General features: G+C 35.3%; 1 protein-coding gene across 2 annotated transcripts; it reads right to left on the bottom strand.

The window, feature by feature from the left end:
* Positions 1 to 5895: 5895 nt before the first annotated feature.
* Positions 5896 to 22890, bottom strand: LOC725671 (homeobox protein Nkx-2.8). Of its 2 annotated transcripts, none has more exons than XM_006561640.3 (4): positions 22246 to 22890; positions 8941 to 9041; positions 8579 to 8782; positions 5896 to 6761 (listed from the first exon to the last, which is right to left on the bottom strand). In XM_006561640.3, exons 1-4 carry the CDS (start codon positions 22320 to 22322, stop codon positions 6265 to 6267), a joined length of 879 nt encoding a protein of 292 aa, XP_006561703.1. In that variant the 5' UTR covers positions 22323 to 22890; the 3' UTR covers positions 5896 to 6264. The 2 variants fall into 2 exon arrangements, with proteins under 2 accessions (XP_006561703.1, XP_001121493.2); XM_001121493.5 differs by lacking the exon at positions 22246 to 22890 and adding an exon at positions 11871 to 12130.
* Positions 22891 to 23795: the final 905 nt, after the last annotated feature.

Below are 23795 nucleotides of genomic sequence, written 5' to 3'. Positions count from 1 at the left end.
CTTTCATCGTCAAAAATCTTCTTTAATTCTATATAAATATTTCGTTTCGTCCACATTCATTAATTGATATTCAACGATGCGCTCTTTTTTCAGCATATTTGCCAATCAAATACGTTCCCTTTATTATTTTCATAACGTCTTATTATAATCATCTCGTACTATTTTTGGTACTAATTTTTAATAATTTTATTCGAAAGAAAATTAGAATTACAAGTCTTCAATTCTTTGATCGAATCTTTTATTACTAAAAATCTTCTTTAATTCTTAATATAAATATTTATTTCGTCCAGATTCGAGCACAAAGTTGGTTCTGCTCGCAATTCGTTTAATACACTGTTGAGAAGGGGGTTGGTCGAAGCGAGAAGCTCGCACAGAGGATGGATAACGTATGCAAGGCAAGAGGGTTAAAAAGAGTCCACGCAAACATCTCATACATTATGCGGAATTTCCACCCCACGGAAACCGGCCAATAAAACACCCCCGGAACACGGGTGTCGTCCACTCACCCTCTCCACCCTAACTGCATTGTCGAACTTTTTTCGTTTTTTCCTTTTCCTTTTTTTCTTTCCTTTTTTTTGTTTTTTCATCCTCCTCTTTCCAGGTCTCTCTCTCTCTCTCTCTCTCTCTCCTTCCTCGGTTCTCGAAGTGCGTGTACACCCCCTCGATTACATTCGGAAATATTAGGGGACGTCCCACCGTTCGACAAACTATCAATTTATTCTCTTCTTCCATTGATTGGGGACCAAGTGACGTTTCTCTATGTTTCTTTTTTTTCTTTTCTCTTCTTAGGATTTAGGAGATGGCCGGTATTAGTTTGAGGAGTTACGGATGTTTTGGCCTTCGAAAATGCTGAGCTCGTGAGATTAGGTCATTTAGCTTAGGTCATTTGTGGCGATGAATGGCCTCCAATCGAGGGGGGGATTTTTAAAAATTTGGGTATTTTTTCCGTTTAAGAAATCCTGAAATTTTATTTCTTCGTTAAATCTCTAGGATACTCTTTCACGAAATTTTATTAATATCAGATTGATGTTTGATATTGTTATGGAACAAGTATTATAATGTATTGCAATTGAAATACAGAAATCTTGAGCATCGAATTTCTCATTATCACGTTATTCTCAAACAATCGTTCGATTCTTTTAATAATTTTCCAACATAATGGAAAACTTGAAATAATATCAAACACTTGTACATAGATATGCAATATCAGATTGAAAAATTATTTAATAAATAAGATAAGATAACTTGACTTCGACACGAAGAATAACATCCCTAAAAAAAAAAAAAATCAAAATCACTTTATATTCTTTATCAATTACATTTAACAACTAAAATATTAAACCTCGTCGTTCCTATCTTAATAAATTCTTCAAATTTCACAAATTTTCAAACCGCGAGGAATCGTATTCACTCTCAAAGACGCGACGATGAAATCACTTCTTGCGAGAGAGAGGATCGAGAGAAGAATCTCTTCGGGTCTGAAACTCTGGTCCAAACCGTCCAAATCTCTATGGATCAGAGTCGGTCGTATAAATCATGGCCGGTTCAATGTTATCTCGCGCTTCCGGTTCGACGCACCGACATTTCGCGCACACCACCGCGGAATATTCCTACATGTAGGGTGGTTTTCTGCGCCGTACGGAGGAGGACGGGGCACAAAGCATATGCTGCCCGCTGTCCACTCCATTTACTTCGCTACGTCATCTCTCTCTCGGACGGGGAAGATAACCGAGGCCAAGGGAAAGGGATCGAAGGGGATAGGGATGGTGGTGAAGGTTGAAATTTCGAAAAGTGGAACGAAAGTCCTCGTTGGTCAACCTCGAGTTGTCGAAATAGATTCTGATACGTTGGAACAAAATCTCAAAGAGAATTCCAATTAAATCCAAGTTTTTTTCTTCTCGAATATTATTCGATATTTGTGTGTAAATTTTATGTTGGAAATTGATTTTCATCTTTCGAAAGAGACGTGTTGTTAAGGAAAAGATGGTTAATCAAATTTTCATCTTCATTTTTCTTGTCATTTTGAAGTTTAATTAAATTATCCTATATTTAGATTCCAAGGATCGGATGTTTTGAAAATGTACGATACAATAGGGCAAAATACGATTTAGTAAGTATCTTTATCAGGATATCATCTTCTTTTTCACGCGATCGAAATTATCGATCAGAAATCAACCAATCACGACGTTTTTCCATCTCAGCAAAATCAGTAATCGATCAATATAATCATTATTTATCTATTTATCGAATTATCGTGATACTGTACTTCACGTTAATTTGTAACGCAATGACACGATACTTTTCAACGAAATCGAATATTACTATTCTTTGTGTTTTTCTAAACGAAAAAAGAAGAAGAAGAATCTAACAACAATTTTAAAAATCGTGACAATTTTAAAAATTTTCTTAAGACTTAAGTTTAAAAGATCTTAAAGCAGAATCCTAATGATTTGATGACATAACAACTTGGCCAATTCAATTTCACTGAAACTTAGTTTCTTCTTCAAATTGGATAATGTAAATTCGAGAGGATCGTAATTTTGCAACGAAAGAATGAAAAGTTCTCTTCGACCGTTGAGGTCGAATCTTAGTCCCCATCCAAGTTCGACAGGACGCCCTCAGGAAATCTAAACCGGTAACAAGATGGCTGCTCGGAAACGGAAACCGGAAGCTTGTCACTCAAGCTACACCGGCTTCCGGCGTGTCCCGAAAAAGGGAAGCGTTATGGAACGGTCGAGAAGAGAAATAAAAAGGAACGAGGGATGGAACAGGGTAGACATCTGTCTCGAGTGTATTGTTTTATCGCGTAATGATGTATGAATGTCTAAAGATTCTAAAGGAAAAGAAAAGAAAAAAAAAAGAATATTCAAAATTCGATGGAAAAAAAATTGGGATATTGTTAAAATAAAAATTAATTTAAAAAGAATTCTAATTTAAAATTTCTTGGATAATTCTAAATTTTAATTCTTAATTTTCGATTGCTTTAATCTTCTTATATTTTTATATATATATTTTTTTGTAAATTATTATCTCCATAATATTATTATATTATCAGAAAATTAATCAAAGTCTACTTCATCATCGTTACGAAAACTATTTATCATTATATACCTGATATAAAAAAAGTTTCATGAAAAATGTCACACGATTTGACTGATAATTTAATCATTACATCTGTTTAATTGAAGTACTAGTAATTGTGAAGTAGTGTTTTATTTGATTTGTTGGATAACAAAATACGTCATCAGATATGAAAAATAAATATCTCATCGACACTGTATCGTTTACTTTAAAAAAATTACCAAAATATCTCAAATATTGTCTTTTATTATTCCATTTTATTATAGATAATATTAAAGAAAAATATAATGAACATTAGACTTTGTACTCTCAATATTATATTTTTCAAACAAATATCTATATTTTGGATTTTATTTAACGAAAGGAAAGGGATAAAAGACAATAAATAAATTTGCTTAAGATTCGATTTTATTAAATATTTGTATCTGTTATATTATTACTACCTGTATTATACACAATGTACATATATACAACCTATTCGACGCCCTATTAATTACATGCTTCCTAATTAAAGGCGATAAACTGGGATTTCTGTATCGACTCTATCACTCCCTCTATACAATTATTACCTGCTCTATATTATCTCCTCCGTTCCACGAAACGATCTCTACAAAAACAATCGAGAATCATTGTATGAATTATTATATGAATTATTTGAAAAAAAAAAAATCTTCTTGTTGATATATAAAATTTACGAAACTGGCCAATATTTTTTTCGATATAATCAGAATATTCCAACACGTTTGTAATGAAAAATTTGTTCCTTTCGCTCAATTCAGATTAAAATCTCATGTTTTAAAAGCTATTTTCTTTGAAAATTCTTATTATTATTTCAATGATTCAATGATTCGAATTTTATTTAATGCTTTATCTCGTTATCGCGATTAGTTTGATAGAAAATGGGACAATTGTTATATAAGAATCTTCGCCATTTTGAAAAATGTTTCTGTAAGAAAATGAAAAGATATTTTAATTTAACCCCCTCGTTTATTATTCGTAGATGAGAATTTTTATTTTTAAGTACGAACGTGAAAGACACATATATACATACATACACGCGTATATTCACATACATGCTACACGAGCTAACGATAACTTTGTACAAAAGAGAAGAAGAAAAAAAAAAAAGAGAAGAATCTGTGAATCTACACTATTGATCAAAAGTTTAGAAAATATTGTTGAATTTGAATTTCTGATTAATTTGGTTATATATATAGGTGTATTTGAGATTTTTCGAGGTTATGTTTAATTCTATTTATCGTTCTATATTTTATGGAATCATTAAATAACTAACTTAATGATTATAAAGTAAATATTAATATAAAATATTATATTTATAGAATATTTGAATAAAATTGTTTAATTTTATTCAAAAATTAAAGTTATTATCGTTTGAAGATATCAGTCAGAGGGTTAAACCTAACCTAACTCAAATTATCGTAGTGTTATTTGCGATTCGATGCTATCACTTGAAAATTATAATATATTAAATTGATACTATAATACAATGCAAGATTGTTTTTATAAATCTTTGACTAGATAACGTTGTAAATAAACAGAATTTTCTTTTTTTAAATTTAAAGATCTCACGAGATCAAAAAAAACTAATTTCAAACTTTTGACCGACAGTGCATATCTATTTCCTTTATTTTTCTACTTATTCATGCTATATCACTTTTACGATTTTGGCGTAAAATGTTATAATCAGAAAGTTTAGAACACTTTATGCGACTCATCCTATTGATAAATTGGTTAGAAATTGTAGATACATATTTTAAGAGACAAGCAGGATTATTATTTTTAAAAATAATAATTTTAGAAATATTCCAATTTTTCACTTCGAAAAATAGAATATTACATTATAAAATAAACCACAATATTTTTAATTGCCTGATCAATTTAGAATTCGGATTAAAATTTACGAAATATCAATATTCTGTAAAATTATTATCTCCATTCAAATAATTGCAAAACTATTATCACTATTTTTCCAACAAATTTTCTAAATCCCCTTAAAACTTTGTATCCAAATTTCTCCACGAATCGTAATCGCGATTTATCTTTGGTTTTTATCTTTCGATACAATCGACAAAACACAGACGCAGTTTAATTCACTCGAACGACACTTTCATCGATAAAAGTTTCATCGAATTTTTCAAATTTCGCGTCCATTTTAATTACGAATTAGAATAATGGTCAACTTCGATTGGCAGTACACTTCGTTTACTCAACAACGAGAACTCGAGTAAACTTGGTCGAAGTTTCACAGGCAAACACTCGTTTCTTATTAATGTTAATCATCTAAGCTAATAATACGTTTGATTCTTGATAATCCTATGATATTAGTCAAAACGATTTTTTTCTTCACTGGAATTCTCTTGACAGTTATGGGATGGATTATTCTTCGCGATACTCGTCGATTTCTCTCTTTCTCTGATTGACTTTTTTTACTTTTCATATCTCTCGATCGTTTGTTGTTTCAAGATTCCTTGATGCATCTTTAAAATTGAACCATACTTTGATCGTATACCGTATTTCAAGATTCTTTGATACACGTTTAACGAATACGAGGAAGATAATATTTCACTTGTTTCCTTAATAATATTGTTCGCGAGAAGCTCGAACCCGTTACTATTGACTTAAATATATCCATAATCTTTCTCTTCCATCCATCTTACAGCTTTCATTGTTCGAAAATCAGTTTATAATTAGATTTCTTATCTTGTTTATACAAAAAAATCCGTATCAAGATATTATCCATAATCCTCTTCTCTTCCAACAAGACGAAAGTTCTTTTAATTTCTCCAAAAATTCTCTTATTCCTTCTCCAACAATCTCAGATATTTCAAGTATCGATAATCGACGAAGATCAATCTTCAACATCTCTTCCACAATTTCTGTCGCGTATGATATACCAATTTGGCCAGAATAGTCGGATAAGAGTTTCCTCCAACGAATATCGTCCACAATTCTTCTCTTCCCTTCCCGATGAAAAGACAAATTGTTCTCCCGATAACTATCGTTAATCAACCATCTTCTGTCCACCAAAATCCGATCACTGTCCGACAACATCTTCGACTGTTTCGTGCCACTCTTCCATCGATCCTCCAGATATCCCAGCCATCGACAAATCGATCGACCACGATGACGATTCTCATTCGTTCTCAACGAACGAAGTCCATCTTACCACCAATAAGGTTTCTGTATGTAAGGCGGCATAGGTACCTGGCCCGTGGCCGGATACGTGGCAGGCTCCATCAGCTTCGACTGGCATGGTTTCCCATCCTTGATCAGCAACGGTACAGCGACCCTTCTGGGCGAACAACCGCTTCCGCTCGCCTCAGTCGCCGCTCTCTTCGTCTTGTACCTGTGATTCTGGAACCAGATCTTCACCTGGGTGGGGGTCAGCCGTATAATCGAGGCCAAATGCTCCCTCTCGGGGGCGCTCAGGTATTTCTGCTGGCGGAAACGTCTCTCGAGCTCGAACGTCTGCGCCTTGGAGAACAACACTCGCCTCTTCCGCTTTTTGTGCTCCGTCTCGTGGGGTTGGATCTCGTTCGCCTGCTGCTCGTCCTCGAACTCGGCCGACTCTTCCTCTTTGCACTCGTGGTTCGCCTCCTGCTTCGGTGGGAACGACAGATCCGAGATGGTCGGGCTGGTCGAGTCTGGTTGCTGCAACACTGGAATTTTTCCAGTTTTATGATGTTATAACGTGCAAAGTATATTGGTTACGTTTGTTTCTTGTGGATCGAAGGAATATTTCTTTTTGGAAATTGAAATAGAATTCGTGGATCTGTTTAGAAATTGAAGGATCGCGTTTGATTTTGGATTTTGAGTTATTGAGTTTATAAGTGTTTGACACGGGGTTATTTCGCAAATTTAAAGTAGAATTGGACGGGTAATTTTGTGATAATTACTTTTCTAGAAATCGATAAAAACGTTTTAAATTTGGAAAGGTATTTAGATCGTTTGAAAAATGACTAAGGCATACTGCAGCTGCATTTTTTACCACCCCTCGACTCCTAACGCAGATGCAAGCCTGTATTGATTACTCAATTCTCGTTAATAACTGCTTGCTCATCGTTCGAATACACTTTCTGCTTAAACCAATCCAAACCAAAAATGGAAGAAACAAAATTGATAGTAAAAGTATTAAAAGTATCACGAAGCGATCAATTTTTTAATTTAAAAACCACGAAGAATTTGCAAAAGAAAAAAAATAACAACAACGAAAATATCGATAGATTCTGTTCACCGTTTAATCCAACAATATTTTGATTAGTCTTCGGCTAAAGTGGCAAATACCACGGTGGCCTAGAGACACGGTAATTTAATGTACAACGACGAGGTCCCTGGTTTCGTGAGTATACAATACGCTTTTGTGAACGAGCCGTAAGCCTGGTTGGGGAGGGTGTGAAGCAATATACAGCGTTTGATACCCTCCTCTACCCCATGGGATCGACTGTATCATTTTCATGGGAGATTAGGCTCCAGCCTCCGTCGCGTCGTGATTTCAATTAGACACTTCCATCTTGCTTCTTTAACGACGACGACATTAACGTCTTCGAAAAAGAACAATTCGATCAATTAGGATCCAATTTACAAACGCCATTACAAATTTTAAGTAGGAAAAAATGAGATAGAGATTCAATTTGTAACAAAATGTAAACTCGAAGCAATTGTTTATAAACAGAATATATTTTAATTCGAACGAAAGTGGATTATTAATTTTCCTCTTTCGAAACTCTCGATTTATCCAAATTTCTTTCAATTCGAAAATAAAATTTATATACGATCACATGCGAACAAAAACGATCACCCAGCGGTCGAAAACACCCTTTTCCACCCTTTTGAAACGGATGAAATCCCCGATTTCTCGATGTCGAATCCGTCCTCTAATATTCAGGAAGAAGTAAAAGAAGGGAGATAAGGAGGAGAAGAGGTGAAAAGAGGCGATAGGCTACGGATGGATTTTTTGGGCGTGACAATTTCGATTGATCGAGGGCCTCACAGGGATACACGCATCTGCCCTTGAAAGGACATCTGTCCCGTTGCACGGGCCAATCGGTGAACAGGGCCCACGAGGACCTTTTATAGGACCATTAGATCCTGCTTAGCCCAAGCGGGCCAATTGTAGGGTGCTAAATAAATAAGGGTTCCCGACGTTGCACACCTCTCACCAGTATATCCGTATATTTTATATATTCGATTCGTGGTAACGACGTAGCAGACGATTTCTTTTTTTTTTTTGAAATTTGAAAGCCAAGTTCGTTCTTAAGTAGCTACTTTCAAAGGTTATTTATAATTTTTCCAATAGATTTTAAGTCGAGTATAATACAAAGCGAGAGGCGATGATTTGAATTGTTTCTTGGTAACCAATCACTGTTTGAAGAGTATTCTACAATTTAACAATTGCGAGAGATCATTAGAAAAGTAAACTGTGAATTTAACCCTATTTGCACGCTTGAAAAAATTCATAAAAAGTTTATCAACTTACCATTCACCTCTTCCAAAGGCTGAGGCAACGTGGTCGGTAACGTTGGACCGGTCGGCCATGCCAATAAAGGTGGCGGCGGGGGTGGTAAGGTGCCTCTGTTCAGATTCGCGTATATCGCGGGCTGTAACATGGCCGTCGTGTGCTCGAAGAACTGTTGGTATGTCGACGGAACATCGTTCGTGGTCGGTAGCACCGTGGTACTACCTGCAACCAGAATTTCCAAAATCCGATCCCTTTAATTACACTCGGCATAATTTTCAATTTGTTTCGAAAACGATTTATCAACGATGAGAACTGAATTCTTTTTACGAGCGATCGATTTTAAAGTTCGAAATTCATAGAAGAATCAATCCTTTCGTTACCTTGCACTTCCGTTTCCTCCTGGGACGGCTTCGAATCAAGCTGCAGAATGTCATGGATGTGAAAACTTGTGCTCCTGGGCATCTTGAAGCTCTCCAAAATTCTACAACAGAAAGATAATCGGAACGATTAGAAACGCGACGTATTAATCTCATGATTATACTAAAAAACTAATCGAACATCTACTTGAACGTGCATAACAGAACCATCCTAAATTATTATCTTAAAAAATGAACCAAAAAGGGGGGGAAAAAAAAAGTAAGCACACGAGACTTCTTGTAAAATCCATCTTAATATCCATTTCTCCCTATCGATCTCTATTAATCGATATCTATCGAATAGAAAAGAAAAAATGAGACGATTGGAATCGTGGGATTCCGTTCCGTTCGAAACCCGTTCGTGGTTTTTGAACGAAGAGCAGCCGCGAGTCGAGAAGTCGCGAGCACAAAAGGTCGCTTTTCAACGAGATCAATCCAATTTTCCAAGTTTTCCCGCGGCGTGACGAAGCGTCAAGAAGCCAGTGGGACGTTTTAAGTCCCGATTAGACGCGTTCTACATAGTGAAAGGGCCGAGGCTCTACCTGCAGCTCCGCTGCCAAACAACCTGTCCTCAGGGCACAGAGGCGAATATTCTGCCCTTCCAAAGTCTAAGCCAAACGACCTATTATCGCGGCACGTTCGGCCACGTTCCCGGATGAAAGAACTGCCGCTTCAAAGTTTTCCTAATAGACGCCTGGTGACCGTACTGTCTCTTAATATTTCGGTTTCTCGGGAGTGGGGACGGGTGGATGTCGTTCGGTCGCCTTAAAATTGATGGTTTTGTCGAGATCGAGAAACGATTTATTTTGTGATACTACATAATTGAAAGTTTGTGGAGAATATATATAATAAGTGTAGACAGGAGAAATGTTCAATTATTATCTTGTGAGTATAGCCTCAGATTATTGTCAGTGGGTCTCCTAGGATTAGTTATAGCTTTTATAAACTTCAGTTCGCGAGAATAATCCAATTTAAACCTCTAAAAGAATATAATAATCACTTAGTTGTATTAAAAAATGAATAAAAAGATGAAGTTATTTACCTTAACCTCTATTATTCTGGTGAACAGGTATATAGGATAAAAAAGATTTAGAAGAAGTTATATAAATATAACTGGAAGCAAATTGTTAATATCGTTGAGAGAAAATATTTGAATAATAATAATAATAATTTGATAATTTTGAAAATTTAGAATCTAGAAGAGAGCAATTTTTTTTCCTACATTTAAAATCACTTTCTTGTAAGGAAATATTAAGAGGAATATTAAAAATTGTAATATATTAATTCGATAATATTTTAATTTCGAGTAATTTAAAGTTATATTGTAGCGAACAATCGTATTTAACATAATCCAATTTAAAATGTTAGAGGATATTTTAATAGAAGAAAATAAGAAAAATGGGACAAAGAAGGAAGTGTCAAATAAAGAATAAGTTAAATCTGAAGATTTTATTCTATCCAAGCTAAATAATAATTAAGATAAAGCCATATAATGTATTTTCCAATATTATAAAATAACTAATTTTGAAAACGATAAAATTTTATTCTTTCCTATATCTTAGAGAGATTTACTGCTATTATATTTTTTTGTTATTTAAAAATTTAGTTGAGGAAAACTAATAAAAAAAAAATCAACTCTGCTTCAAAATATAAAAACAATTGAGAATCGAAACTTTGTTAAAGAAGAAATTATTTGGCCCTAATTTTCACATGAAACTATTCTCTAGCAATTAATTGCGAAGCCGAGGCGTTGAAATCACCGATCGTTCTAACGTAATTAAAGAATCTGTCAAATTTTAATCTTCTCTTTGAAATTTTCGATTTTCTTCTAGAATTTCTTTTCATCTCTAAGCTTGCAAAAATATTAATGAAACCATACGTCGATTTTAAACGAAAGATTACGATAATCGAATGTTTCGATAAGGCGTGATACATCGATGAAGCCACGTGCAAGAATTCGAGGGACATCAAGATCTCGATTACGAGACAATAATATTATCGATAAAATTATCAATTATGAGACTTTCTTGCTTATCATTCTCGGATCCTGTTATTTCTTTGGAAAAATTAATAAACGGATTGCCATTTTTGAAATATTAATTCCGTAGGTATTATTTAATCAAAGGATTAATATTCGAAAGCGAATTTTAAATTCTATTTTTTCTTTCTAAATTCCTTCTTTCACGGATTAATAATATATTATTGCAAAGAAAAAACGATAATATGTGATATATACTTACATAAGAAATTTTAAGAAAGAAATTTACTATGATTAGAAATTATCAAGAAAATAAAATGTCTCCTGTCTAATTTCACTTACAATTTAATACTCGTATCAATATTATCCTCCATAAATCTGTAAAAATCTCCATTTATAATATTAAAATCGAATTAAGATCTAATTGGATCTCGAGAAACTGATGAATCACTGGATCACAATAACGACTCGTAAATTTCACTCGATAAATTGCCAAGGAAAATTATCAGAGACGATTATCGAAATGCGAAATCACTATTCATCGCTTTCTAAATAAAATTCTACGACAAATCAAATGAAAAAGCTAAGCGATACAACATTCCGCACCAAAAAAACTCTACTCAGCCAACTAAAAAAATCAGACAATAAACTCCACCCTCTTAATCGATATCCAGATTAAATATCCACGACAATATAAATCCACTCATTCCACTGAAAGTTTCGAACTGAAACGCATGCGAAACAATTCTGCAAAGAATTAACCGCGCGTTCTAACACACTCTACATATATATATATATAAATTAGTGTCGGCAAAAATAAGCTACATACACGTGGGTATAATTCGCTATAAAATATATATATATATTTTTTTCTTTTTTTTTTTCTTCTTCTTCTTTTCTGATAGTTCAAGTTTACCTATTACTGAAAGCGAGCTGGCTGTACCAGACGTGATTCAAGAGACTGGTCTGATAGGATAGCATCGACCAGGGCAGAATCTTATTCTTGTCCGCCATTTTGAAAGTCTCGAGGAGGTGTTAGTGGCGTCAGTACATGTTAATGTCCTCGTGGTTCTCTCGCACTCGTTTCAATGTCCTCACCCTTTCTCTCTCTCTCTCTCTCTTTTTTTATCTTATCTTATCTTACTCTTTTTTCTTAACCCCTCTCTTTCTCTCTCCCTTTATTTTTTTTTAAATTTCACCCTTCCAAGATCTCTCTCGTACCTTCTTACTTATTCACTCTCGGCCACTTTCGTCCCCTTTTCCTTCCTCTATTCTCACTTCCCCAAATTCACTTCCGAAATTTCCGTCCCGAATCCCCGTTGCGTTCAACGTTCACCCGCACACCTGACCATCCTCTTCGTCCCCTTCCGGTACATCACATCCGGTCCATCAAAGCACAAACCGCGACTCTTTCTCTAAATCCTTTCCTCGAGATTCACCAATTATCTTTGTTCTTTTACGTTGAATTGTCGTTTATCGATAACGAGGGGAGAGGAAGGAAGGGGGGGGAGAGGAAAATCACAAGTTCAAACGCAGAATAGAAACTCGAAACGACTCGTTCACTCGCGACTTGATATATTTTTCTTCTTCTTCTTCTTCTTCTTCTTAAGATCTTTCCAAGAGAAGCGGAATAGAAAGAGAGCGAGGATAGAGGCGCGATTTCGTCGAGTGAAGAGCACTCCTTGTACTTTTTGAGTGTCCTCGACGAACACTTGACGACTAGTGGTCCCTACCTCCGCGCCGTTTCGCTCGTCAAGCACCCTCGAGCCAGAGGGCGGATCTGAGCAAGGGGCGGGGATTTCGAGCTCACCCTCGACAGTCCACCCCACTGGATGTGCCGCCAGAGAGAATTAGCGAGCTGGATTTCCAGGGAACGTGGTCGATCGTACAGGGAACGGAGATCGATCTATACAAAGTAAGGGAGAGGGAGGGAGAGAGGGGAAGGGGGGAGACTGTTACGCTGCTCTCTGCGTCTATTTGGGATTAGGTAAAGGGTGCGATTCTTTGAGAGAACTCGAGAAGGGGTGGTTTTTGGGTTTCGAGATTTGTACGTTGGAGAGTTGGTTTTAAGGAGAGACGTTGTTTGAATGGGTTTTCGAGTTGTTTGAATACTCGACGGTGTATTGTGTATACCCATTGCTGTAAATTGTATTATTATAATTAGGATTGAATAATGTTGGTCGATGATTTGTGAATATTTTTTTATAATGTATAAATTAAAGTTATTAGTTTCTATATTATGAATTAATTGATATTTTCATAAAATCCTTAAAATATATATTTTCCAATGATATATTTGTAACGTATTTATTTTCTTGACTAAACGAGATTTAAATATTGATTCTAAGTGAGTGTGCTTGTGATCAAGCATATAAACAGAAGCAATCCCTGTATATAGCTACATTCTTATATATACACAATATTATTTATATTCACTTCAGTCTGAATCTTGTTCCTAAAAAAAAAAAAATTTGTCAAAAAATCAAAAAACCACAAACCACTCTCTTAATAAACTCCCCTCCCCTTCTCCCATTCAAATATACGCACTCGAGGCAAAATCAGATCGGTCAATCCATTTCACAAATTTCATCGTCTAATCTGAAAACTGCAATCTACTTTCGAGATCCAAGAGCGCAACAGAAGCACGAATAGGAATTTATTGGAATGCGAAACGCTCGAGGGAACGCTCGCTGGGTGAACGACGAGGGGTGAGTTTGAGGGGGTGGAGCTTGGAACTTGGACCAATAGGGTCAAAGTGTCTGGAGGATCGGCCTGGAACACCGTCGAGGGGGTTGATTTCGACCCACCTCGTCCGCCGACCAATCGGATCGCTCCATCGATCAGGGAGCTTTTTACACCGAGAGCATACTTTGCGTCGAGTGTTAATGCGAAACGGCATTAGCGGTGCTTTTATCGTGTCATTTCGATTTTTTCTCTCTCTCTCTCTTTCTCTCTCTCTTTTCCTCTCCCCTCTTCCTCCTGCCAATTTTAGCCCACTTTCTCGATGGGTTTATCCCTCTTCCTGGTTCACGGTGTACGTCGATACTCGAAAGTGGGTTAGAAGCGTCCTCGGGCGTAGTCGATGGATCGTTGGATGATCCATGCTCGTGGAAAGGTTTCATGGTATGGAATATAAAATTGATGGATTACGATAGTATTAATATTTAAATCCATCGAGTATTAGAATTCTGCAATATTGCTTTCTTCAGTATTATTTTCTATGTAATATTATTATTATTTATTTATGTTATGTTAAGTATAGGTATTAGGATCCTATATTATGGTATTGTTCAACATTATTTTCCATATGATGTTATTATTATTATATAGATAGTTTGTGAAAGTGTCATAAGAATGTAGAATTGGTGAAGATAGTTGAAAATTTGATTTTTAATATTATTTATAATATATTGAATTTTAAGTGAGTGATGAGATAACAAATAAGATTATTTCTTGATTATTACCTGTGAGTAATATAATTAGGAATAATAATATTAATTATTGATATAGGTGAAAAATTTTAATATCTATTATTGATTAAATGTGAATGAGTTGGATTAATAAAAATAATCAAGTTAAACTTTTTAAATGGTTTAGATAATACTCAGTTTTTAAGATATCCAAAAGTAGAGTATTATATTAGCATTGATAAAATTATTGAAGTAGGATCATTGGATTAATTTTATTTCACAAATATTTTAAAGAAATATATATATTCTAAATATAGAAAAATTTTTCATATTTTTTAAATTCTACCCTATTTATTTATAATCCTTTCATTCTTCTTTTTACTTCTAACAATAGTTCTTAATAAATCTTTGCAATTCACAAAATAGTTACTTTATAACATTTAATCATTTTAATATAATTTCTCCTTATACTATACAACAAAATACAATGTTGCAACATTGAAACGGGTTGTAAAACATTTTCATACAAAAATAAATCACGTGTTCCAATCATAAATCCCTCGTCCTCGATAAAACGTTTCGAGCAAAAAAGTCCAAAAAAGCCTATTGAATTTCAAAAAAAAAAAAAGCAAGAAAGAAAGAAAAAAGAATCCTTCGTAAAACCACATCTTTTGAAAAGATATTCGACGAAGCAAACTAAACTAAAAAAAGGTACTCGAGGAACGATAAATTGATCTTGTTAGATTCATAGATAGATTTTCAATGGACCTGCAGGTTGTATCAAATCGCACAGAAGTGACCCGCATAAATACAGGTACGTTACAGCGTACGCACACACGCGGATGGGAAAAGCATGATCCAAGGGAGAAGGACAGGTAAGGGCGACGATGGAGCGGGTTTCCGGTTTATTCAACGGGGGCCTTTGTGCGATCGTGTGGCTAGGCGAGAAAGTCAAAAAGTGCGGAAGAGGGCGGTTCCGACCTTCCTGACTTTTCTCATCACCACTCATCCTTGAATTTATTCGATGGAAAATCTTCGCCTCGGAATTTTTCAACAATTTTAATTTGATTTTCGAAAATTTTTCATTGGTAATTGATGATTAATATCTGTAGTGCGAATATTGATGAAATTGAAAAAAGAAGAATTGGTATTGACAATGAATTAATTAGGAAATACGAAAATTATTGTAATTTTGAAAATTTTAGAGCGTGGATATTAAAAATCGTTTTTCAAGAGTTTGATTTTCAAAAATTTTTCATTAATAATTAATATCTGTAGTGGAAATATTGATGAAATTGAAAAAAGAAGAATTGGTAATATCGACGATGAATTAATACGAAAATTATTGTAATTTTGAAAATTTTGGAGAGAAAAATTGAAGAGCGTGGATATTAAAAATCGTTTTGTTGAAATTTTTCGAGGATTTGAATATTTTTGGATAAGATTTCGAAAATTTTTAATCGCTATCGATAATTTGTAGCAAATTGGAATATTTCGAGAATAGAAAATATAAAATTTTCAGCAATGCGAAATGATTATTCAGATTTATTGAATACACTATTACAAATACAATTGTCGGAAGTACTCACGTTCTTCGTTTGTCGGATAGAAGGGAGTGAATCACTTGTGCTAAAATCGTAAATTACTTTGACAGAGTCAATTTACCTCCTACTCTACACCCCTATCCAACGTTTCATATTCTCGCAGATACAAATATGAAGATATTCCATCTATATTTTTCCTAAATTATCATTACCTACTACTGAAAAAAAAAAACCAAAATTCTCCATTTCGAATCCTCGACCACATCCCTATTCTTATTACATAAAAATCCCACATCTCAAACCGAAAGAAAAGAAAAAAGAAGGAGAAGAGAAATGCATAAAGAGAAACTGTTAAAAGTCACGGAATATTAAGAACTGAAGATCAATCCCCACGATGCACGCACAAAGATCGTCAAGTAGAGTCTTTCTCGCGTGTTTCGAGCAACTCTTTTTCCGGAAGACGACGCGGGGCATGCACGAATCGTTTCCGTTTCCACGGCTGCGCCGTTTCTAACTCGGTTAGAATCGGATTCAACGAGACGCTCTCGTGATTTTTCCAAACCAACGTATTCGTCCAAGAGTGGAGAGAGGAGGAGAAGGTGATAGCGAGGTGAAGAGTGAAAGACGGAGAAGAAGAGAGGGAGAGAGGGAGGGAGGAAGAGGGAGAGAAAAAGGGAGAAGAAGGCTAAGCTGGAGAAGTTCGAGCTGGCGGGCAATCGAGCAACATTTGCCAGGATCCCACGACTGTTTGGCGATAGCTGTGCCAACTTGTTTCGAGCACGCAACCCAATTTGTCTGCGTCTCATTGTTTTACCTCGATCCTCCCGCTTTCCTCGCTGAAAATCGTCCAGAGGGGACCGTGACGTGGATTATTACGGCCCTTCGATGATCGAGTGCGGTGGCTACCATGGATTTTACGCTTTCGAAATGCTTCGCTTCTTCAGGGGTTATTTAACCCTTTATTTTTATTTCGCTGGGATGAAGATCGATAATTTTACGTGTAATTTTTGTGACGGCTAAGTATAGTCGTAGTGGAGTGGTAATAGAATTATTTTTTTTGTGCTTTTGAAATAATTTTTTTTTTTTTGTACCCTCGAGACGATGTTTAGTTCTTTATTTTGCTGGATGGAAATTTGTGTGAAATTTCAAGTGCGTTGAATTTTGCGTCTTTTATCAAGATTGCTCGTGTGAAGATTTGTATACTTCGGAATGTATGCATTTAATATAATTTAATTTTTGTAAGTGATAGTTCGAAATGATTTTTCTTTTTTATTCACAATTTTTTAATCTTTTGTTTTGCTTAGGAAAACAATAATTATTGAATTTGATTTGTTATTAATTATTTAAAAGTCACTCTTTTTATCTAAAGAATTTTATAAATCTAATTTTCCACAAAGCTCGTAGAGTTAGTAGATCCAATTAGATCATTTTATCTTAACGTTCAAATTAAATCGACCTAAATTCCTTCGAGTGTCAGAGTATCTCAGAAAAGAAACGAAAATCGACTCATGGATTCTATTCGAGCGTTTAAATCTTGATAATCTTTCGAATGACATTCAATGACTGATTAACTCGAGCTGACCAGTTAACAAGTTCTTGTGCCGTGAACTTTAACATAAATCTGATTAACCAAATAAACTCAACCATTGGGGCTCCACTGAGTTAATCTACTGTTTGAAAAAACGAGTTTCTTTCCATCGGTTAATCTCTTTCTCGATCGACCAGATTATGCCTCGCCATTTAAAAGATTATTTTTGCAATTTTCAAGAAATATGAATTTTTGAAAAATGGAGAATGGAAAAAAATTGGGATAAATGAAGAGAAGTAAACACCTGACCTGAAGCAAGGCAATTAGATCTAATCTGTAGCAATAAAATCCTACCATTACCACCATTGTTATATTTTCCTTGGAAAAACTTTTTTTTTATTTTGGGAATGATTTACGACTCTTCTGGTGGCAATATTCAACCTTCTTTTGGTGGGTTGAAAGAGAAACTTTTGGTGGACTTAAATGCAAGGTATAATAATGAAGAAATTTACAAATATTGAAGGTATAAATTAGGAAATATTATCCTTTGAATTTAACTTTATTGATTTTTCCAATCTATTCTATTCACTCTTTCACAAAATATTAAATCGCCAACATTTTTAACATTTCATTTTGCAAATTAATTAAAAGTTTCCATTCTTCGTTCGAAAATTTCGAGTCATAACAAGGTGAAATATATCACCAGAAGAAGAGATCGTGAATCATCGAAAAACGAAACACTCGAAACGCTCTGAAGAGGAGATAAACCGACACCAGCGGACTGGATTCCAGTTTTTATGGACACAGTTGCGCTCTCGAGCAACCACTTGATACTCGGTATCGGTGGAGAAATATTCAGGTGTGAAGGTTCCACGAAACGTGCCACGTTGAATAAAGGTTCACCCATTTAACGGATATTTCCTCTATCCCCCATTAACATGACAATATCGTTACCTGTTCGGCCAAACACCTGACAACTCCTGCCAAAGTCCTTATTTATTGCCCCTACGTGCCGGCGCATGATTTTTCCTCTTAAATTTCCAAATATAAACCGGCATCTCCTCGATTTTTCCTCGCGCTCGATTGTCCGATCCTTCCTCTTCCCCCATTTCTGACACGCGAAAAATATGAAATGTTCATCGAGTGGCACTTTACAATCGACTATCGAAACGGTCACCCTCGAGTGGCGGCTCGAGTGGCTGTTATTACATGGGGATCGAAAAAATTGTGGAGTACCGTTGCACTCGACCGTTCGAGTGTTGTCTAATGCCATGGAACAATGTTTCCATCTACCTCTCTTTTATTCTTATCCACTCACGATTCAAATTGTTACATCTACTTCAGACGTACAAAAATTATCAAATATCGTTGTACTCGATTATTAACGTCGAATAGAGAAGAATCGAAATCTTGATATATATTTATTCTCTTCTGTTAGAAAATTGATCGTATGGATTTCCAACACTGCTTCTTCTCTCCTATTCATCAATCAAATCTTTCCTTTACCAAAATTTTAATTTGTACACATCGTGGATACGAGAAGACACTCTGTCGACAACAATCCTCGTACACCTTCTTCCATCCTCTTCGAAGAAACCCTTGAAAAATCCACTTTCCGGCAGCTTGTAAGTACCGTGCTATAGGACTGTTCACCCTCGAGCTGGCGAACGAGGTGGTCAAAGACTGGAGAAAGAAACTCGACGGACGAAAGAAAGATGGCGGTTAGAGAGAAGCGACGTTCATTCACGAAAAGGATCACAATGGGGCCGAGCGGTCGTTCTCGAGTCGTGAATGAACGTAGTACGTCTCTCGTAGTAGTAGGTGGCTCGACGGGTGGCCTTCGAGGAACCCTCTTTCATCGAGGGAGTTTTTATTTTATTTTATTTTATTTTTTTCTTTCTTTCTTTCTTTCTTTTTTTTTTCTTTTTCATCCTCGAGAAGGCCATCCAGCCGACACGGTGGAATGCCACGGGGCCAAACGTGACCCAAACTGTGCACGGCTCGTTAAGGACCAGCTACCATCGGGGAGAACGTTTAAGAAACGTTTAAGAAGTTATTCGAAGCTGGCACAAGGGTAACCTCCATTCACTTCTTCCATTCAGATCCAGGGAAGAGCGGAAGGTAAGGTCGTGGAAGATAATTCTTCTCGGTATTCGTGTAAGCTTCTCGATCTCGAGAGAAGTTGGTCCTCTGTCGATTTTTTTCCTTTCTTCGATGCTCTGTTTGTTCGTTCTTCTGTCGAAATGAAATGACGATGCTTGATGATCGAATAAATTTACGAAGAGGAAGATTGGAAATTTTCTTTGCAACATAGGAGTTGAAAAAAATTCGACCAAGAAATTTTGCTTCGTTTAAAAGACATTCTGAAGAATTGCACTGTTTTCTTCTTTTCTTTTCTTTCTTTTTTTCTTTCTTTTTTTTTTCGAGTTGTTAAGAATAAAAAAAAAATAAGATTTTTTGGAAGTATATAGAAGATCTAAAAGACTTCGTTTGGAAACTTAAATATTCCTCTGATTATTTTTAATCTCTTGATTATTCGCGCTTTCTTTGAACGAATTTTCGCGCGAAATATTCTAAGAAATCAATATCTGAGTGAGTAATAAAAAAATTTCTGTCAGTAAATATTCCACGATGTTCTCGGCATCGTTTCGTGTTATCATCTGTTGTATCTAATCATTAATCACACGAGACGTGACGAACAATGAGAGAAAGAGAGAGAGAAAGAGAGAAAGGGAAAAAAGAGAGTAATGCAGCCAATTAGTGGATCGCGTGGACGTATCGATCGACCTGCATCGAACGAACGGTGGCAATCGGTGGCGAATTTAGGTCGCATGTCGACCGAATCTAACATCAAGATCGAAGGATCGTTCGTTCTTATCGAAAATGTGTAATCTTGGATGCTTGGTGTTGAATTCGATGTTTCATTTCGAAAGAATAAAATTCTACTACGATTCCAAAAGTATTCAACCGTTTAGAAGTAACTTATGTATTATTATCCCTGGGTATAATAAATTATTAGAGTATTGGTAAACTTTGTGGGATCCCAACTCATTATCTCAAACTGAAAGTAGGTACTTGTTATTCTTCTTCGACTTCTCAGGTAGAAATTTAACTGTAACTTAATTGTCCTTCCTTACTATAAATTACAGGTAACTTTAACTTTATCTTAAGTGCCCTTCCCTTCTCATAAAAATAATCCTTCCTTACGAAGTGAGTGTAATTAGGTAATATATTGAATATCTCTCTATATTGAATTATGGAGTTCCAAAAATTAATTAATCCACAATAAATAATCAATTAGATTTTTAATCTAGAAAATTTTCCAAACATTTCACAGAATGGATCTAAACAACATTCCAAGATACGTGTATTACATCAACGCGTTAGATTACTCAAGTACTATTCAACTCACTATCATAAAATACTCTTCAAACTGCTGAAATGTTCTCTACTTCGTGGAATTTCAAACTATTCTACAACTCGTTACAACTCCACAACATTCTTTAATCCATTAGAGTCATTCAAATTGTTGGAATCCTCTATCTTTATAATACCCATTAATCTAAAAAAAAAAGAAAAAAACATTAAAATCCAACTTCGACTTATCTTTCCACTCTATCGTCACAAAACTCGATATATATATATATCAAATATAAATAAATGTTTCAGACACCCAACCAATCGAACACCAATCCGCACTTTAATAAATCTCAAATTCATCGATCATTCCACGATCGACGGGTTTCGAATGCCCGAAAACAGCCACACAGCCGAGTTACGATTAATCCGATATTTATGGTGGAAACCAACAGGTGTTGGCGCTTGCTACTTGGGCCCTTTCTCGCGTGCCCGCCCGTGTAACAAGGCGTACCACTCTACACCGAAGGATTCGCCTAACCGATATGCGTGACTGCTCTTAAAACCGCCCGCCCGCTTCCGGTTCCACCCGTTGATCCGGCTAATCAGATATGCTAATCGACCCACCGTGTTGCATTATCGCCTGTTTTCCATCGAGAAATTCGAGCTCGATTTTATCTCCCTATTCGGGAAAAATCTTGAAATCAGATAATGGAAGGAAATGGTGAATATTCTTTTCCTTTTTTCCTCAGCTTTTTTTTCTTTTTTACGTTACGTTTAATCCGTATCTCCTGTTTACAGATTACAGTTTACATTGTCTGTTTTTGTTGTTGGGAAATTACAATTTCTTTATCTGCGAATTGAAAATAGATGATATCTCATGTTGTGTAACATCGAACGTGATTTGTCAAGTTGCGAAAGCTTGAAGTAAGGTTTTATAAATGTATTATTCGATGTACGGAGTGATTTGATATTGGAGGAATGATTAAGGTTAATTTCTCTTGGATTTTGAAGCTTGACATCACGATTTATTCGATTCGATCAACTATTTTTTGGGTTATTATTTGAAAGACTCGTATAATTTAGATTGTTTCTCATTAAATTTCATGTCTTGTTAAACTTCGTTATTAGATATATTAATAGGAATATTTAATTCGTATTACTTAGTATATATTTATCGATGAATATTTCTCATTTTTATCATTAAATATCACATCGAAAGTAAACTTGATATTTCTTATCGAAAAGAAAGCAAGCATTTTCCTTCCAAATTTCTTCGATTCAATCCCATAATGAATCTCAGAATATGAATAACAATTACAGGCCACGAAGGATTAACAACCCTTCAAAATAAGAAAATCATTTGATGCTCCCTTTCTCGATTCGGTTTCATATGAAAAGACAAACAAATCCAACCCCTTTCCAATAAATTTCCACGTAACACTTCCTTACCTGTATTCCTCCTCGACGTAATCCGGAGGGAAGAGATGCCAGGGTGCGTCGTAGTAATCGTCGTATCCGTTTGCCATTTTCCACTTCCCTTCTGTCACTGCCTCTTTCCTCTCTCTCTCTCTTTTTTCTCTCTACGTAATTATCTGGATTCAAAATGCTCCTCGCCCCAACGAAATCTCGCGAGAAAGTCTTCTGTTCTCGTTCAACCTCGGAAACGACTGATCTTTGGCGACGAGTTCATTCGAAAGGATATTTCTCATACATCAAAATCTCTTACGTTCACGAGTTCAACGAATCATTTGAAAACATCAATTTGAATGTTATTGATTCGTCCCCGGCTCGTCCATCAAACTTCCCCTATTGTTTCACGATTTCTTCTTCGAGTTTATCTATATTTCAATTTCAAGAGATTAAAGTTAATGGTTTTTTTTCAATCAACTTTTTTATTCACAACTTATGCACTTGATTTTGAGACGAGGAGCATTCTTTCTTAACGGAGGTTGATTCTTTTTTTTTTCTTCTTTCGGTGAAAATATAGATCACAGACGGGACACAATCAAGAATTTTCGAAATTCTTCCAGCTCTTCGAGGTAAACCGCAATAGGTACTCTCAATCACTGAGAACTATACGTGGATATATCGATCACCTATATATTGTATCGAAAATATGGCTACCGATAGGAGCTCGGGCAACGTTATCTGTTCGATAACACCCTATATAGATTAGTTTGACTACCGTAACATCAGAAAGGTCCAAATGATATCGGGTTCTCCATTCGTTCGATATACGCCATATACGCCAAGGAAAATTTTATTAATTTATTCAATTTCTAATTCACCTTGTACTCGATTTTCCATCCTTACTTTTTTTAAACTGTTTATTTGGTGCAGTCACTCTTCGTTGGTTTATTTCACTTGCTCTTGTAAATACAATACAAAAGGAATATTTTATTAGGCAATCTTTGATTAAGGCAACATCGTTGATATCGATTAAATATATTCAAAGGTTAAAATCATACAAACAGATCATTAATGGAAATCAATCTTGGAAATAATTGGTGACAATAAACTTGGTACTTTAATTTACAACGAAATTTGATATTTTCTGAAAGGACAAGTTACGAAGAGTAAGATCGTTTATCGTTGTCATCGAAAAAAAGAGGGAGAGAGAAAAAATGTCATCGCGAAATAGAAAAATACCGGCGTAGGAAAGAAAAAGAAATATATACGTATAATAGATTGTCGTCGTATCTTTCACGTGTGACGGTTTCATGATATCTCGGACCAATGGTAGTGATCTGTGTTTCTATGCTAGCCTGACACGAAAAAGATCCCAATAGATATCCCGCGCGACTATATTTTATACTCGTTGCCATCATTTCTATAGTATTGCTATATAGATCTCTTTCGACTTTTCAACTTTGCCTCTTCTTAATTGCTCGATTCAACGTTCGATAACATTGTGATTATTTCAATGTCTGGACACATATCTCGATACACGTGCGTATCTTGTTCGCCAATTTTCGTGAGAACGATGTTTCTTCATAATT

Source organism: Apis mellifera, linkage group LG9 (genome assembly GCF_003254395.2).
Source record: "Apis mellifera strain DH4 linkage group LG9, Amel_HAv3.1, whole genome shotgun sequence".
Taxonomy (NCBI): Eukaryota; Metazoa; Arthropoda; class Insecta; order Hymenoptera; family Apidae; genus Apis; species Apis mellifera.
The sequence above is the reverse complement of the archived record's forward strand: the minus strand, read 5'-3'. Positions and strand labels throughout refer to the sequence as shown.